This window comes from Myodes glareolus, chromosome 25 (genome assembly GCF_982192425.1).
Source record: "Myodes glareolus chromosome 25, mMyoGla1.1, whole genome shotgun sequence".
In the NCBI taxonomy this organism is placed as follows: Eukaryota; Metazoa; Chordata; class Mammalia; order Rodentia; family Cricetidae; genus Myodes; species Myodes glareolus.
The window spans coordinates 15,901,882-15,920,844 of record NC_142050.1 but is presented as its reverse complement, the minus strand read 5'-3'; the positions used below and the strand labels follow the sequence as shown (position 1 = coordinate 15,920,844).

The following is an 18,963-nucleotide window of genomic DNA, read 5'->3' as shown; positions in this document are numbered from 1 at the left end:
ACGGTTGTGCATGCCTACCTGAAATCCCCAAACTCTGGAGGGAAAGGCTGAAGGATTCAGAGTTTGAGACCACCCTGAGATATAGAGGAAGGCACTGCTCAAGAAGAGGGAAGAAAGGGGAGCCCAGAAAAGAACTACCCAGGTGTGCCGGCTTCATCAGATTCAAAATGAACATAATAATCGTCATCTGCTTAGTAGGGTGATTATAAGGATTAATTATGGTAATGTCATTTAAAACTGATTGCAAGGACTGAAAGTATTAACTATGAGCAGACCTTCATGGATTTATATGGAAAAAGGTTTAATTGTGGGGATTTGCCATCTATGACGGTTTTAGGACTTCTGTCACTTTCCCCAAGTTTGTTATTTCCAATGCTTCTTTGTTGCCCTTTTAAAATCAGTGCTTGAGCTGCCGCTAATGTTCCAATAAACATTAATTTAGAACGCAGAATATATATTTATACAGCATGATTCCATTTAAGTAGAAATTAGAATTTTTATAACTAGGATTTGAAATATACTGTGAAAATCAATAAGGTAGAGATGAGATGGCTTGGACAGGCAGCCTGGTGGCTGTGTTGAAGCTGCTGGAGGTCCGGCTCTCCTCAGGCTTCTTAAAGCCTCTCAGAGCAGCTCAGCTGGATTTGGCACCGCTGCTCACAGGATGGAGCAATTGCACATTCCCATATCTATCTGGCAAGAGACACATGTGCAAACCTTGTCTCTATGATATTGTGTTTGAGAACAAGAATAAATTATCAAAACATGTTCCGCTAAAGCCAAACTCTAGGTCTCAGTGGGCTGTGAGAATCCCTTCTCTCAGGAAGAAGTTGGCCACATTTTAAACCGTGTGCATCACCAACTTATGAACTACTTTGAATTAATAAATGACAGTAAAATGAATAGTGATGTGGCAAAATAGTCATCAGAATTTATCAGAAAACATACATTTAGAAGAAACAGACTCATTTCCCAAATAAAGTAAAATAAAACAAGAATGTCCACAAACATGACCAAACAAGATGAAGTTTGACAAAGGTAAGGAACTGTACAATCAATCATGTTTCTCCCCTGAAACACACAGATAGCAGTCACAGACAAATATGGAGAAGTCTGAATTCAGTCCACTTTGCACAGAGCGGGGCTGTAAATTCACAGCCTGCCCTGCTTTCCCAGTGCTCACACCACCACCTCCAACCCAGACCACCATCAGCTGGGCCATGACTGCAAGACTTCATCACAGCAAATCATATTTTAAGGAAAAGACTCCAACTAGTTTCCACATGGACCAATGCTTATAGCTAATGCTTTCATTTTATTTTTAGCTTTGTCCGTGATTTTATTTTTCAAATAATGCCCTTCAACTTCCTTTGCCCACATCTATGGATTTTACTTGCCAGGTTACAGTCCATGTAAAGTCCAGTGAAGAAGTCTATGGCGTTTTAAGGAAATGATATATTCTACCCTCTGTTATGAATTCAATAGCCTTTTATTAGGTTAAAGCAATAAGAAATTTAAGACAAGCACATCTATTTAAAAATATATATATATGAATTATTTTCAGATCTGGGACTTTTTTCTCCTATATACTGAGCTGAAATCAGACTATAGGCAGAAAGTTATCAAAAATAGAGATAACTGTAGATAAATGTATTTTTCTAGTACTTTCCTTATTCAGAAATAAAAACCTGCCAAGCATGGTGACTCTTGCCCATAAATTCAGTATTCTAAAGGATGAGAGAGGAAGAATATAGCGAGTTAGAGGCTATCCTTGGCTACACAGTGAATTTCAGGTCAGCCAAGGAAGATACTGTCTCAAACAAACAAAAAGTGTGCATACACATGCACACAACACAAGAGAATATAAAGTGATGTGAATTCCATGTATCTGGTGTTTCCAAACCTGCGTACATGTTTGTAATACTGAGTTAGCCACATATTCATACCTAAATACAAAGTAATTTCCATTTCTCTAAAGGTATCCATTTAAACATTGATGTAAAATCATGTCATAAATGCTATATATAAAAAGTTCAATAATTTAATAGAAACTAGATGCAAAGTAGTAAACAGTAGTGTAAGTGAGTCAGTAATAACAATCAAAACTTTCATCTTAGACAGGTAAAATCCTCATACACGTAAACCTGAGAATGCCTGTGGCTATTTTTTTTTTTTAGTATGTTTTTATCTTTTTGTTTGGCTTTGTTTGGTTTGATTTTGAGTCTGGTTCTAGGCCAGTCTTGAACCCATGGACTCAACTGATCCTTTGGTATTTGCCTCTCGAGTATCTGGGGCTACAAATGTATACCTAGATGAATATATTATTTAAAAGAATTTGAGTCTTTTTTTTTCTAAGGATTTATTTATTTATTATGTAAACAACATTCTGCCTTCATGTATACCCGAACGCCAGAAGAGGGCGCCAGATCTCATTTCAGATGGTTGTGAGCCACCATGTGGTTGCTGGGAATTGAACTCAGGACCTCTGGAAGAGCAGTCAGTGCTCTTAACCACTGAGCCACCTCTCCAGTCCAAGAATTTGAGTCTTTCTTGCAGATGATGACATTGAGATTCACTAATAAGTCATGCATCTACTAAGAAAAATTCTAATGATGGCCCAGCAGGATTGCTTATCAAACCTGATAACATGAGATTGATGCATCCCTAGAACTCACCTATAAGAAGGAGGAGAGATCTGGCCACAGAGTTGTCCTCTGACCTTCACACACAGGCTATGCACGTATCTTTCCACCCAATTATACACACACTTGATGATAAATGTAAAATGTAAGAAACGCTACTAAGGAGGAGAACCTGGACTTTTGCTGTAGGAATTCCTACCGCCTGTAGCCTGTAAGTTACCTGCCCACTTGGGCGTGGCCTCTTATCCTATTTATGCCAAGTAAAGCGTACAACCGGTCTCTTTTCCGGCTGCGGGATTCAGTTGCTATTCCCCATTCCAGCAGAAGTTTGTGATCTGTGAGTCTACCCCTAAATAAATAACCCTCTATTATACTCAATTCTCAGCTAGTGTGGGATTTCTTTTAAGTGTTCTTCTTCAGACCTTTTATTGAATTAAGAAATGTCAAGAGCTTTAAATTGTGCAAGGAGAAAAGAGGGGCTTCCGTGCAAATAAAATGTAAGCACTTAAAGCTCTTAAAGGGGCATGCTCTCTGTTTGCGATCTGCTAGCTCTTTATTCCATGCAAATATACAGAAATTAACTTCGAGTCAGTTCTGGAGTAATCACGACAGATACAAAGTGACAGCAATTACCTGCCACTCCTTATACGATAATGATTAGATGGTCAAGATGATCTTCTTTAGAGCAATGAGCCATAATCCTTTGCATTGCTGCCTAATGCTCTATTTTGCTGTACTGGGTCTCTTTCTGTCAGAAGGAAGGTGAGTTTAGTGCCTGCATGGTGCCACTTCTGACGTGTGCCCCATTAGGATGAAGTAAGCACACAGGAAGAGCTCCCCAGTACCCTCCATGTCACGCTGCAGAAGCAGGGACTAAAAGCACTGCCCCAACATCAGGAACGGCTTACAGCCCAGCTAAGGAAGTTATAAAATCAGATTGACTTGTGACGGAAAGAAAAATCTAACCTAGCTCCTGAATGTCTTCCTTCCATCCTCAAATCTCAGACCTAATGGAACCCCTCTCTCGGTTTGGCTGGGAATCCCCACTTTGCTTTTCTGTGGCACTGTATGTCCATCTAGTGTAACCACAGCCTGTATCATTTTGTTTCCTCAAATAATACATTGCAGAGGAGGGCAAGGGCATCGACTTTTTAATTCATTAGAACCAATAGAAACCAGGCTCATGATAATTTAGGAATTGTTTACTGAGTTGACCTAAGAAATTGGATGCTTTCCTCTTGTTTGAACTTGTCTGCTTATTGACTTTTAAAGATATAGCAAACACTTGTATAGTTAATACACCATAGATGCTACAAAGAAACACCCCCCCCCAAAACACAATGCTATTTGATAAGTGTCCCTAAAGGTAAAATTATCAAAGCTCCAGAAAGTAGAGGCAGTATGTATGTCTATTAGAAAAGGCATTGACTTTGGCACTGACAGATGAACAGAGGAACAGAAGAAACATTTTAGGTCAGGTCCTCAGGAGCATGGCAAGCACGGCATTGAAAAGTAAACTGCGACAGAGCAGATTTGGTGAGACAGGTCACACGCATCCCTGTGCTCAGGGCCGAGAGTGTGGCTTCACCATCACTGGAACAGGAAAGTAGTGAAATCAGGTATAGTCAGACTCACCATTCAGCACTTCACCACTGTGGAAGAAAATGTGATTGACGAGTACTCTATATGCTATCCTACATACGACATATACTACACGCTTCCAGTCAATGCTATCAACATTTGTTACGTTAACACTAGTGGAAGCAAAACTAAAATTAATAGCATACACATTTCCTGTCATCAGGATGCTTGCAGTTCCTTCCCTGATACAGCTTCCTTCAGATCCCTGAAATTTAAAATATTTTTTCTCTGAAACTTAATTTTTAAAATAGTTTAGCTGTGTTAATTTCACAAGAATTTTGTAAGAGACATTCCATACCTGAGACACTCTGCCTGTTGGAATCTGAGTCCCCATTACTGGAATTAGAATTATTGGAAGAGTTGTTGTCGACCCCTCCCAGAAGGGGGCGCAAGTGGCTTACTGAGACTTGTTCAATGAACGATGTTCCATACTTGCGAAAATACCACCATTCAAATATCTAGAACAAAAAAAAGTGTGTTTATGACCTGTTTCCATTTGTAATTTCAAGATACATTCCTCTAATATATGTTTGCTATTTCTTTTCTCATTTCAAATAATGTTTATTTCAGTCTAAAGGTAATAGATTTGAATAATTATCACCAAGAATATTTAAAAATTAAAAATTAGTTAAAAACGGTTGTTCTCTGCTGAAGAATTGTTTTCAAAAAGAATCTATAACTACAATGACAGGTAAAGGAATATTGTTAATGTATATTCCAAATTTCCTCTAAGTTAATATAATATTCAAATAACAAAATCATTATACCTGAAAGATAACTCTAGAAATACATATGGATATGACAATTTTCCCAAAATAAACCTTATAAAATTTTTAAATTCTTGACATTTTATATTTTTGTAAAATGATACCCACCATTAAAAAAACTTTGAAAAAATGTTTTAATTATAAAAGTAAGACTTCTTTTGAGAAATGCTGGTTTTAGCAAACAAGAGTCGGGGGGCAGTCAGAACAAGTGGCACGCTGCTTGAGAGACTAAGCAAGAGAATCGCTTGAGCTCAGGGGTTCAAAGTCAGCCTGAGCCACACAGTGACAACTGGTCGTAAACAAGGGAAAAGGAAAACATGGTAGTCATTTTATACATGGAAGGTACTCAGTTCCTGAACCTACAGCCCCCTTCCTGCTAAGTGCTATACAACAAGCATTTGCTGTATATCATGAATGTTTCTTAGTTCAAAAGCTTCCTGATTGTTTTGAATTTGAAAGAAGAGAAGTAATTGTCCTTAATAAAAGACAACCCAGGGGTTTGAGCCCAGCCTGGTCTACAGAGTGAGCTCCAAGACAGCCAGGGCTACACAGGGAAACCCTGTGGGGTGGGGGGGAAGAAAAAAAAAAGAAAAAAAAGGAAAAGGAATAGCTGCTAGCCAAACATGGTGCCCAGACCTTAATCGTGGCACTCAGGAGGCTGAGGTAAGTGGGTCATAAGTTCAAGAACAGTGAGATCCTGACTCAAACAAATGCGCAAAAAGCCAGGTAAGGTGACTCACACTTATAATCTCAGCAATAAATACAGAAGTTGAGGCAAGAGGTCTGTCATGAGTTCCAGGACAGCTTGGTTACATAAATTAAAAAAATAAAATAAAATAAATAAAACCAAAAAAGCCAGAATAACTACACGCCTGAGTCTCAAAGGATAGTTGTGCTATTCTTTATAATATACAATGTACAATTAACAGAGAATTAAATATGCTTATGTTATTGTTTATTTTATTAAAAACGTTTCATCTGCTCTAGAACAGACACTGGGCTATTATTTAAAAATTGGTGTTTTCTCACTTACGTTCTACTAAACTAAAACAACAGGAAAGCCATCTACGAATACCAGAATGTTTCCAGTCATATATAGGATAGCTTGATTTAATTACAGGGAGTTACTTCTCACACTGCAGTGTTTAAGGAGAATATAGTTTGAAAGGTCTGTGGATATGACACTAACTAGTGTGAAGAAGGAAGAGCGTTCAAAAATGGTGAATGTAGGGAACACAAAGGTCCTTGTGCCCACAGATCTTCAGGGAAACCAGGAATAGTAAGTATTCATGATTGTTCTCTCAATGGAAAAGATATAAAACCTGTTTTTCCACTGAGAAAGCTGGGAACTGGAGGTGATTAATACCCTGGTGATCTGCATTATCTGAAAGATGGGACCAGGTCATATCAAGCTCCCATAGCAGGGACCTGAGGTAGTTAGTATTCTTAATAACCCTTACGTTATCTGTGTAGTCAAGGGCTCCCCAAGCTCCCAGAACCAGGACTGGAGGTGACTAATAGCGCAAATGACCTCTACAATATCTGTATGACTGAGACCACATCAGATACCTCCCCCTAAGCCCTTAAGCTAATACAGGTAGCCTATCTCCAGAACATCTTCTTGGAAGAAACATGCCTTGAGTTGAGTTTCAATATAATTATGCCTCCTTGTAAACTGGAAATTATATTACACTAGGAAATTTTCCCCCAAAATTTACTATCTTTAAATGTGCTGGCAATAAACGTCCTGGCATCAGACTCTCTAGTCTAATGCAAGATGATGAAGTCAAGCTAAACAGAGATGTCATTCTCACCTCTTTGCATTGCGGATCTTGCTGCCAGCAGGGATGCCTGCAGGGACCCCCACAGGTAAATATACAGATTATCGATCCATAAATACATCTATAGTTCCAAGTGAGTTATGTGATTTATTTGGATACCAGTACCTTCAACCATAAAATGGAAATCATATTTATCTTCAAGAGTCCTCGATTTTCATACCAGCTCATTGTAAAGCACCCACTTCCATGTATGGCCAACAGTTAGTTCTCAAAAGTGCTAACAAAGTTACCACTCATTATGTAAATGACTTTTACACCATACAGCCCAAGGATGGTACCTCTAGGAGTCCTGCAGAGAGGTGCCCCTCATTTTGCTAGTTGTGTAGCATTTCCTCCAGAATGAAACATTTCTTCCTAAAGGAAGATGGTTAAGCATAGTATGTTCTAAACTGAGGTGAAACATTGCATCCTGCAGGCAAGCTCACTGAAACCTAGGAAGTAAATAACTGGGAAGCTGCAGGAAGCTTGACTGACTAGTTTTCCTAGGCCCCTCACTCCTCATGATCACGTAAGCACTAATGATTGCTGAGAGATACTGTCAGGCCAACCAAGCTGCCTGGAAAGGACACTCTCCAGTCTGTCAAGTTGCCTGGAAGATGTGCAGTGTGCTTCTGGTGTCCAGGTTTTGTGAGCTTGGTGTGAGAGGTCCTCTGTCTGTGTGTTGCTTTTCTTGGTTAATGAATAAAGAACATGTCTTGGCCTGTTGATAGAGCAAAACTTAGGTAGGCAAGGTTGAATGAACTGAATGCTGGGAGGAAGAAGGGTGGAGTAAGGGAGATGCCATGGATCCACGGCCGGAGATAGACGTGCTGAATCTTTGCCTGCCGGTAAGCCATTGCCACATGGTGATACATAGATTAATAGAAATGAGTTAAATTAATATAAGAGTTAGCCAATAAGAAACTAGGACTAATGGGCCAAGCAGTGATTAATCAATACAGTTTCTGTGTGGTTATTTTGGGGCTAAGTTAGGCCGGGCTGAACAAGCAGGTCCTTCCTCCTACACATGCTGAGCTGAGTTTTTGGTGATACAGCTGCCTTTGAGTCATTCCTGCTCCTATAAATTAACCTCTCACCTAAGCAACCCCAGAAGGTTCCTTAGTTTAGCAAGCTGGACTTACATAGTACCCCTGTTGGTCTGTCACTGAGTCTGTGTCTGGGGTGAGCAAATGCTTCCACATGTCCCCAAGAATAGTGTTGCGCAATCCTAGTTCACAGTCAGGTTAGTGCCGCATCTTAAATGTCACTGGCGTGTTAACAGAAGCACTGTGACAAGGTATACTCGGCTGCAGTACTGAGCAGTCAACAAAGCCTCAATTACAAAAGGACAAACTTTCCAAGACCCCCTCATCGTTGGTCACAGACTGAAGCACGGGCAGTGAAGTTTTTGCTCTCCTTCCCACTGTGTTATGCTACTGGAACACCTACTACGCCACAGCCTGTTCCAAGTATTCCTACCTACCCAGGAGTGATATCCCGGTTACACAATCAAGTCCCTGCACCACAAGCCCATGCTGCAGACCCACAGTGCCCATGGCATGCCACTATCCACTGCGTACACAAAACTTTGAGGTTCAGATTTCTTAGTTCCTCTAGCAGAACCATAGATCAGCTCTAAAATGTACCTTACGGAACGATGCAGGGAATCCACTTACAGATGAGGAGCTTTCGATGCAGGGAATCCACTTACAGATGAGGAACAAAGCTCTTCGACAAGATGCAGTAGCCTGACCTAGACTGCAAAGCTAATGAAACTGTTGCTTAGCCTGAAGGCCCAGCTTTCTGCCACTCTTTCTAAAACCTCTTTATTAAATAAAATTTAAAAAAAAATAATAACAATGCTTCATTTAAACCAGAGCAGACACACAGGCAGCGCTTCAATTTCCTCTGGCAGTATGTCTATGCTTAGTTGTAAAAACCAGTTCAGAAGCAGTCGATCAAACGTGACCAGATAATTCAGCCCAAGAGGAAAATTACTTCAACGTTTGCATTAGACCACAGTACAGCCCTTCTCTCTACACCTTCCTACCTTTTCAGTGCAGAAAGACGGACAGACAGGTTACTCAGGAACTTGTTTGGGGGCAGGGAGCTATGTCTTCCCAAATTTGTCATTCACCAGTACTACTGCCCCATCTGTGTAGAGGGGACACTAGTACCAAGAATGGTCCCTGTCTTTACAGTGTGTGTCAAAAGAAAAGGAAGAGAGGAAGGAATTGCAGCCTGTCAAACCAAGCCCTTTAATTTGAGGTATTAGCAAAGCAATCTTCCACGTATCCCAGAACTCATCAGACATGGAGGGAACACTCTGCAATATTTTCAAAGTGCTGAACAGATCCAAATGGGCAGATGGTGTTATTTAATGCATACGTATTTGGTATCACTTTGAATACATTTCCCTGGTGCATATTGACCCTGTAAACAGTAAAGCACTCATAAACAAATTCAGATTTTAAAACAGTTCTTAGACATGCTAGTTTAGCGGCCCTGACGTACTCAGAGGCAGGGGTAGTCTCTCTAGTCTACCAAATAACTTAAGAGTTTAAAAGGTAAAATTATGCATTTCTTAGTTTTAAGATCTTAACTCTCTACTACCCTTTCTCTAGCCTGTGCACCACCCCTACAGTAATACAGATTAAGTAGGACGGGAATTCAAACTATCAATGGGGTGTGGCATTTAGGAAGCCAACATTGAGTCTATCTAGTTAAGGGTAAAATCACTCTTTGTTGAGAGCTAGGGTCAATGACCTTGGCTGGTTAACTGGATTCTCTGGGGCTTTTTCTAGGGTGTGGTCAGGCCAGAGAGAACCCAGTTAGCACTGGGAGGGGAAAGATGGGGCAGTAATGAAAACACTAGATGGAGGGCTGACAGTGATGGCCAGCGGATTAGTTACATGTAAACCAAATAAACAGCAGAATCATAAAGGTTTGGGGGGGTTGTAGGAGTTTGTTTTTGTTTGCTTTTGCTTATTTTAAAAAAAGAAAGGCTCACACACACTTTTGAAAGGGAAAAGAAACCATGAAAAAAAAAAAGAAAATCTGAAGATGTAAAAGTATAAATGACCAAGAGATATGATGCCAAGATCCCAGGAACCTTAGCCATCCGCCATCGTCCCTTGGCAGGAAGGTTACTGTGTATGTGAGTGCACACATGAGTATGCTTTGGGGGTGTGGAGATGGAATGTGTGTGTGTGTGTGTGTGTGTGTGTGTGTGTGTGTGTGTGTGCACTGTATGCCTGTGCATGTGGCTGTACTCACTCATGTGTATACACATTATTTTCTTTAATTAGCTAAAGCAGATCACCTGAGCATATAAGCTAAACCAACGCAACTGACAAGCACTGCCGTGATATCCATATAACTATTTTAATCTCCCTTTGAATTCTTGTGTTTATTCTCTTCCTTTATACCCACAGACCCTTTCAAAACCCTTTCCTCGCAACTCCTCAAGACTGACAGTCAGGGGAAAGAAAAAAAGGAAGGGAGGAAGGACTGGAGAGGGGAAGGAGGAGGAGGAAGGGAGGAAGGAAGGAAGGAAAAGAAAAAAGAGCAAGCAGCTCTCGTGTGTGCTGTGTTTATAAATACTGTACAGCTACAGTGTGGGGTAGACCTCCTGCTTCCTAATGCTCAGCCAATCCCTCACCAGCCACCTGTTTCCCCGAGCAGCTGAGGCAGCTCTGCGTGGAACCGACACTCACACCCGCCAACCTCCATTTCTGGGCACCTGCTGCAAAGACTAAACGAGGCAGGAAGACCGGGTATTCTTCAAGGTCAAAAGGCCTCCTCCGTGCATATATACTTACCGGGTAGGATTTTCTACTGCAGCATTCATTAATGTGGCCTGGACATGAGGATCACTCCCCGGGGGCTAAAGAGTAGCCGTGTACTAAGAATGGGAAGGATTTCCTGTAGCTCATACTGTGATGGTACCTGTGCCCTAAGACTCAATGTTCTGCCTGAGGCAGTCCTCAGGATCCAAAACAAGCTCCCTAGATCATTCTGATTCAGCTAATTCATGCACTCACTGTATTATCTGTACCGTCAATTGCTAACCATGGTGTTCAAGGAACAGAGAAGAAAGACACAAATATGGGAGCTGAAGAGATAGCTCAGTGGTTAAGAGCATTCACCACTCTTGCAAAGGACCCAGGTTCGGTTCCTAGCACCCATCTGTAACGCCAGTTCCAGAAACTTCAAGTCCTTCTTCTGGCTTCTGAAGGCACCAGGCACAAACATAGTAAACATAAATTTTGGCAACTATTTCCAGTTTAGAAAAGAAGAGGACAATAAATGATTGATTACAAAATAAAATATGATAAGCTATGCTAAGTGTTGGTCTGTGTTCTAAACTGGCCATATCAGACCTAATTTTCATGGCCAAATAGGAAAAGGAAAAACTCTCTCCTCCTAAAAACACTGTAGTCTTCCACTCTACCGCAGGCTTCCTTTAGAGACCAGATTTTTCTTCTCTTTTCCACTCCCTCACTTATCTATTTGATATCTATTTGGTCCATTTCTATGAGTCTGTGAAAATGAAAAGTATCAACTTCTCTAACCCGCTGGTAGCCACCTTCCCAGGCGACACTTTACTGAAGGCAAAATGGCATGGCAAAGCCATGGGCCGTGCACGTGGTGGTGTGGACAAGGAGAGATGCCCTCCCCCATCAACACCTGGGACAAAGAGGAGAACTGGCCCCAGGGCCATATGAGCTAGAGAGCTGTCCCTGCCTCACATGAGCTTCAACATTCAGAAGGTGCTCATTTCGGAACGTGCTGGTTGCTGCAAGAGGTGAACTAGCCAGGGTAATGCAGGAGAGTTCACCCTAGTGGTTAGGACAGCGTAATGCAGGAGAGCTCACCCTGGTGGTTAGGACAGGGTAATGCAGGAGAGCTCACCCTGGTGGTTAGGACAGGGTAATGCAGGAGAACTCACCCTGGTGGTTAGGACAAGGTAATGCAGGAGAGCTCACCCTGCTGGTTAGGACAGGGTAATGCAGGAGAACTCACCCTGGTGGTTAGGACAGGGTAATGCAGGAGAACTCGCCCTGGTGGTTAGGACAGGGTAATGCAGGAGAGCTCACCCTGGTGGTTAGGACAAGGGAGAGCTGGCGGACTGACGAACCCTGCAACTACCCAGGCACAGAATCAGGGTTATCTGATATCCACCCAATCTGTGATCTGCTGGAGCATATGAAAGGACTGGTCCTGCAGACACAAAGTTGCAGGATCTCCATGACAGGGCAGCAATAGGATAACCCAGAGAAGTTACAGTGAGGGGCCAGCATCAATAAAGTAGCAGAAACCAGAGGCCTCAAACCAGACTAATGCCTCTGCAATGACCACTTGCAAGTAAAGATAGTGGACAAAAGGGTTTACTGCGTGCATGACTCACTGTGTCACACCGCTGCTTCTATGATGGGACTGATTTTATTCTTTTTTTTTCTCTTCAGTTTTATTTGGGGGGGGGGGATGTTGCAAGGGCAGAGGGTGAATGCGAAGAGATGGGGAAATGAAGGGGGATGGAGACGCATGATGTGAAAGACACAAAGAATAAACAACAACAACAAAAAAAGAAACCTAAAAGAAATTCTGGAGAATGAAATCCTATCGTCACTCCACAGGTCTGAGCAGCCCTTTCCAGATGTCTGGTCCTTAGGTCTGCTCTGGTTTGCACTGGGTGACTTCTGGGTGTTCTGGTTCTAGCCCTTCAGTTGCAAGCTTGCCAGCTTACCAATCTGTGCTTTAATGCACATTGGAAAAGATAAATGGCTGTGTCTATCTTCCCGTCTATTGCTAGTTTATCTTCTCCAGTTTTGCTGTGTCTAATGCTCTTCTTCACAGATCCTGACTAGCGCGCGCGCGCGCGCGCGTGTGTGTGTGTGTGTGTGTGTGTGTGTGTCTGTGTGTGTTTGTCTGACCCTTGTGCTCCCTCAGAAAATCATTAATTTTCATGGTGAACGCAAGACATCATATGCTGGTAGGGTTCCTTTCATTGTCTCCTCTTCCTTTCATTGTCTACAGGTTCCCCCACAATCTGGGCCCCACAACATCTCTCATTCGTTATGTTAGAGCAGAGAGATAGGTTGGTCAATTCCTGACACAATCTGGCATCTATGTGCTACTCTGAACAACTTAAAACACCTCCCACTCAAGGGTCCCCAAGTCTTTTTCTTTTCACCCTGAGCTCCGAATTGTCATCATTCACTCTATATGAATAACAGGTCAAGTTCTTGAGATGAATTGTTGAAAGGAGACAGATTAGCCACCTCGTTTTGTTACTGTGAACAGGGATAAAAAAGGACATAGTCACATGAGGATTTGAACGTTGCTATTTACCTGCCTTATACCTTGGGCCAAATGACTTAATCTTTGTGTCTGTTTCCACTCAGCATACAAACACATGGATGATACCCACATTTGCATTTTAATGAATACCAAATGAAGCAATGCACGTGAGGTATTTATTCAGTACCTCCTCCAGTAGGAACTCAACTACTGTTTGTTTGGTTTAGTTTTTTTTTTTAATTAGTTTGTTCATTTGTTTTTGTTGTTTAACTGATTGAAAAGAACTTTTTAGTTAAATATGATCACATCATTTCTCTCATTCCCCTCTCTCCCCCAATCACTCTCGCACCCACCTTGCTCTGCCCTAAATTCATGGCCTTTTATACTTCATTGTTAGCACACACACAATCATAAATCTAGGAAGACAACTTGTTAAGGTCCGTTAGCATTATTAGTATGTGTACAATTTCAGGGCTGACCAGTTAGTGTGAGATAACCAACTAGGGGCTCGTGCCTGAGGAAGACTTTTCTCCCCCGCTCAGCATCCCTCAGTTCTCTGTAATTCTTGGCTTAGGGGTGGGAGTTTCTTTCACCCCTCATCAAAGAAACTTCTCTTTAAAACAGAGGAGACCATTGCAGGAAACCGTAACTGATCCAAAGGCAAAGAACACACCATCATGGGAGGCTTACTACAGCTGATCCATGTATAGCAGCTAAGGCTCAGGGAGCCTCATGGAGGAGGGATCAGAAAACGTGCCAAGCCAGAGAAGCAGGAAATCAGTTGTGAGATTGTATCTTCTAGAAACAGCAGCCCATGACACCGCAACAACGTGGCTTCCAAAACAAGACCTGGGCAAGGGCAGCACCAATAGAGGCAGTTCATTTCTTACAACTGAGTCCTTCTGTGTCATCTCTTCTACCCCTCTCCAAAATGATGCTGCTTGTAATCCAACCCATGAACTTATATTTTTAATTTACTTTTCTCCTTTTCTTTACTTTGTTACTTAGTCTAACTTTTAAAAGTACGCCTGGCATGCTTTTTTACACCTTTACATATAACACATATGCACGTTATATATACATAAAGGTGGAAGGGCACATCTATACACAAGTTAATACGGATACAATGATCCATGTATAAATTTCAATATCATATACAGCAATTTTTCTATCAATAATTTGAGGAAATTAAGGCAATTATTTTCTCCACATACCTACCTTTCTATTTTAAAGCAAAAACAAAAGCCAATATTTTCTCTTTTGAAGTAAGTATTGTCTGGAGATGCTGCTTATGCAGACTGGACACACCTTGATAGCAGATACAGAATGGACCTGGCAGGCTCAGAGTAAGAGGAAGAGTGCCTTTCATGTGGCAGGAGCCAGCCTATGTGGGGGAAAGCCCGTGTCAGCCAGGCAAAGAGGCTCCACGAAGTCAGGCAGGAAGAAGCTGCCTGCATGGGAGTGGCCACAGGAACCACAGAGATGTGCAAGTGAGACACAGCACCAGTCTAAACTAGCCAGGAAAAACTACCAATCAGATATGTCTAGTCAAATATGTATCCATTTTTAAAGAAATTAAGGTAAAAGCAAGTTCTGCCAATTTTTATTGTTTTTTTTTTGTTTGTTTGTTTGTTTTTCGAGACAAGGATTCTCTGTAACTTTTGAAGCCTGTCCTGGAACTTGCTGTGTAGACCAGGCTGGCTTCAAACTCACAGAGACCCACCTGTCTCCGCCTCCTGAATGTTGAGATTAAAGGTGTGCACTACCACCACCCAGCTGTTTCACCCTTCACAGTGGAAATAGAAGGCTCTTGTTTTTATCTGTCTTCTTAAACATTAAATGGCATGGCGATTTCTGATTCTAGCGTGGGAGCCATAAGGGTCTCAGCCAGTCTCCAGGAGCAGCTCTGTACTCCGAGTGTGGCGGGCACCCACTGCTGAGGAACGCAGCTGGCTGTCTCCCTGATGCCTGGAAGCAAACTGCTCAGCATTCCATGCACACAGCCATTTCTGCAAAGCATCTAACTCTCTCCTCCTCCTGAGAAAAACTCAGAAGAAAAAACAGTGGCAAGCATAGAAACCTCACCCCAAATCCATGTTAAAGGCAGCAAGGCTGAGTCTCTAGAAGCAGTGTGGTAGACACCATGGTCAACCATCTCTAAGGAAGGAACCTGGGACGATCAATAGCTATTACTGCCCACTACAGCTATGCCCTCAGAAAAGGCCAATATACTGTAGAACGGCCATTCATATCCTTCCTACGTGACAGGTTTCTCTGTTCTAGATATTCCATCAGTCCTGAATGGTTTCTTTTTCTACCATGTAGCCCAGCAGTGACCATGCAGTTTCAGCAGCTGCATCCAAACACAGGAGAAGGTGTGGCCAGCCCGGGTCTGCAATAGCAGCAGAGAGGCCCAGGGAGATCCCTTTACTGGCGGCTTCTTCAACCAGCCCTGAGTTAGAGGACTGACAGCCCTCAAGCTGACTAACCAGAAAGAAAGGAAACACCCTCCACCGAGACAATTAATTTACAGCCTGCAAAGCCACAGCAAGAGCCTTCCGGAATGAAATGCAGACAGGCATGCAGGCAGCAGGCTAGAGGCAGCTGGCACTTAACCGGATGAGCAGTGAAGTGAGTGAGGAAAGACAGACGACTGCCAGGCTGTGTAAGACAGCCTGGGTTCACTCCTGCTCTGCCCTTCGCCAGCTATGGAGCCCAAAGGCAGTCACTGATGTGCCTGGTTTGAAGCACATAGAAAGGGCAGCAGCAATTGTGCTACTGAGCCGAGGAAAGGAGAAGCTGCAGTCAGTGCCAGGCACAGCAAGCATCACGCAAGCAGGCTGGGTTCTCAACGGAACCTTCTGAGAACAGGAACATGTAGACAAAACTGCCTTTTCCCCAGTCCAGGGCACTACTGGATTCAGTACAAATCATAGCCGCCCCAAGTTTGCCTTCCCTATTTGTTTAATCAAAAGCATGTCAAGGCTTTATCATAAAAGAATGTTAAAAAGATATTATTTAAAGTGGGCCAGGCAGTGGTGGCACATGCCTTTAATCCCAGCACTCGGGAGGCAGAGACAGACAGATCTACCTAGGAATTCAAAGCCAGCGTGGTGTACAAAGCAGGTTCCAGAACAACCAGGGCTACACAGAGAAACTCTGTCTCAAAGAAACGAAAATTAAATAAATAAATAAAATAAATTTCAAATGGTAACTATCAGATACTTAAAATACCTGTCTCCACTTCCGACAACATTTACGTGTGTGTGTGTGTGTGTGTGTGTGTGTGTGTGTGTGTGTGTGTTATAAAAAAAAAATCTCCTCAGAACGTACTTAACAGGAATTTATCAAGCAAATGAAAGCATTTTCCATGTGGGCAGTTTCCTTAGTCAACTGGCACACACTAGAATGGGAATTTAAAATGTAGGTTGGAAGCTTACTTTACTACAAAGAATCCCAAGAGTTTCTTTTCTTTCCTTCAGAAGTCTCAGATTTCCCACCTGGAGAATAGAAGGCTTGGACCTAATGACCGGGGAGTCCTAGAGTCCACACTGCTCGGCCCTTGTCTTCCTCCTCGGTCACTGGGACGCTGGCCACGACTCCCTTGTTGCTCCTTTCTACTATTAGTCACGACTTGTCTCCTGGCTATCGATCAGCTCCCAGCAGGCTAATATAATTCCCTACCTAGCCCCAAGTAGCAAGCATGCAGCCTCCTAATGAAAAACCTTGCATTTAATCAATAAAATTAGAAGCTTTTGGAGTGATTCATACCCTTTTGCTGTTTAGCTGATTTCCCCAGCCCCGAGGTTTCCTAGCAATGCAGCTCCTACCGAATTTCTTCAACCAAGTCATCTCACCGTTTGTCTCTGCCCTAAGTCAACATTTAGAGATTGACAAATTATTTTTCTCCTTTATTCCTTGTCCTAGTCAGATTCAAACTATCTTCATGTAATTTTATTCCCTTTTTGTTAATGTTCTAGGTTACCCTACAAGGTCAGTTAAATTCTTGCAAGTGGTGAGCTCTTACCACAGTGGTTTTCAGATTAACAGGTCTCATGTTCTATTAAAATCTCCCCAGTCTCCAATCACATTGCTAAGGCTGAAAGTGAATGTGGGTTTCTACAATATCTACTCTGCTGAGTAAAATAACACCATCCATAGTCACTATTATTTCACAAGATAATTTTAACATTAAAAACCAGGAGGAAGCCAATGTTAGAATAAAATACAGTTTCTGGCTAGAATAATGAATATCCAACCTCATGGCTTTATGAGCAAGTCTCCATAGCAGCGTCCTGACTTCTCTCAACTTTTCTGTACAGAGATGAGCTGTCAGAGATGCATGTGTGGGCCATGGATGCATAAGAGGCAGGGGGCTACACACTACAGCACCTGTCTTTTATGGATGTGTTTGAGGAGATGGCCGCTTGTCTCAGCAAACTGGCATTTGCTCCCAGATTTGGGCTTTCTCCATATAGTTCAATCTTGGGGTAGTTACTGCTGATTTTCTTCATATCCCGACTCCATAAAGCCAACTTTGTGCATTTCACATAACCCATGTGATACAGACATAACAAGTTGAGCCTAGATATGCTCTTACCTCAAGAGGATGTACCCACACTGCCATTTTCTACTTCCACCTGTTTGTAGAATCTGCCGTTCTCCACCTTATGTGCTCAGGCTTCGGAAATCTTTCATTATTCCAGGCAGATGCATTCACTTTGCTTGATATGTTTGTACCCATCTTCCCTTAATACTTTTCCACTGATAATTTATTTTTATTATTATTAACTCTGTAATCTTTTAGTGTGCCTATTTCTATAATAGTTAATAATATTATTATGCATAGTGAAAAAAGATTTCTCTCCCTTAAAGATCATTAAATTATGTGAGAATGGTCTCATTGAGTTTAGATGCTTCTATAATGTTCTCAAAAGTGAACTACATTAGGTAATAAAATCTTGCATATTTACAGCCATTAGAGAATATAAGATAATAAAACTGTACGGGTGATATTATTTTTTTACCTAATTGAGGTTTTTTAAAGGAAGCAATAAAGAAATAAATGGAAACACTGAGAGAAAAGAAGACAAAGGGAGGAAAAGTTTAGGACTGCCACAATCCATGCCACCACGTTTAAAAGCAATGAGCAATATTCCTGCTGATATTAAGTCCAATAATCCATTACAATAAATACATGAAGAATGGTCTTAGTTGAACTGAGCCACTTTTACACATCAGCAATAACTATCTATTTGTCTGTCTAACTTTTGGAATGATAGAGACTGAAACCAGGGCTTCAAGAATATGATGCAAGTTTTCCACCACTGAGCTACAGCCCCAGCATATTTTACATGGTAGAACACTAAAACTTGTCCTAGAAACATCTTCTCTTATTTTCCTTCATATTAAGAGTTGCTTCACCTTTCAACAAAAGAAAGGGTTGATGGTCACATATCCAGAGCATGTGACCTGGGTAGTACAAATCTTCTCTTCGGTCCTATGCAACACGTACACATGTGCAAGACGAACGCCGAAAACGACCTGTGTATACTCTCCCAGATTCACTAGCATACATGCTAATAGGTTTTTAGATCAGATTTCAATCACTTACCAAAATAAGTCCAGATATTAGTGAGGAGGTGCCTGTCAGGGCCACGTAGAACTTCGGTGTTAACGTGTTCAAAAACATGCTCACTGGGGGAAAAAAAAAGGAAAAGGGGAGAAGAATTAGAAAGGCAAGACCATATCAGTAAAACTTGTTCTTTGTTTCTTAAGATTGTGTGTGCA

At 41.8% G+C, this 18,963-nt stretch overlaps 1 protein-coding gene across 6 annotated transcripts in view; it reads right to left on the bottom strand.

Moving 5' to 3' along the window:
- St7 (suppression of tumorigenicity 7) overlaps positions 1-18,963 on the bottom strand; it is a 228,515-nt gene that overhangs the window by 95,751 nt on the left and 113,801 nt on the right. For all 6 annotated transcript variants that reach the window (XM_085683703.2, XM_085683705.2, XM_085683704.2 and 3 more), the window contains exons 2-3: positions 18,788-18,870; positions 4,582-4,741 (exon numbers count right to left, since the gene is read on the bottom strand). In XM_085683703.2, the coding sequence (XP_085539829.2) occupies positions 4,582-4,741; positions 18,788-18,870 (243 nt within the window). The remainder of the gene's footprint in view (positions 1-4,581; positions 4,742-18,787; positions 18,871-18,963) is intronic.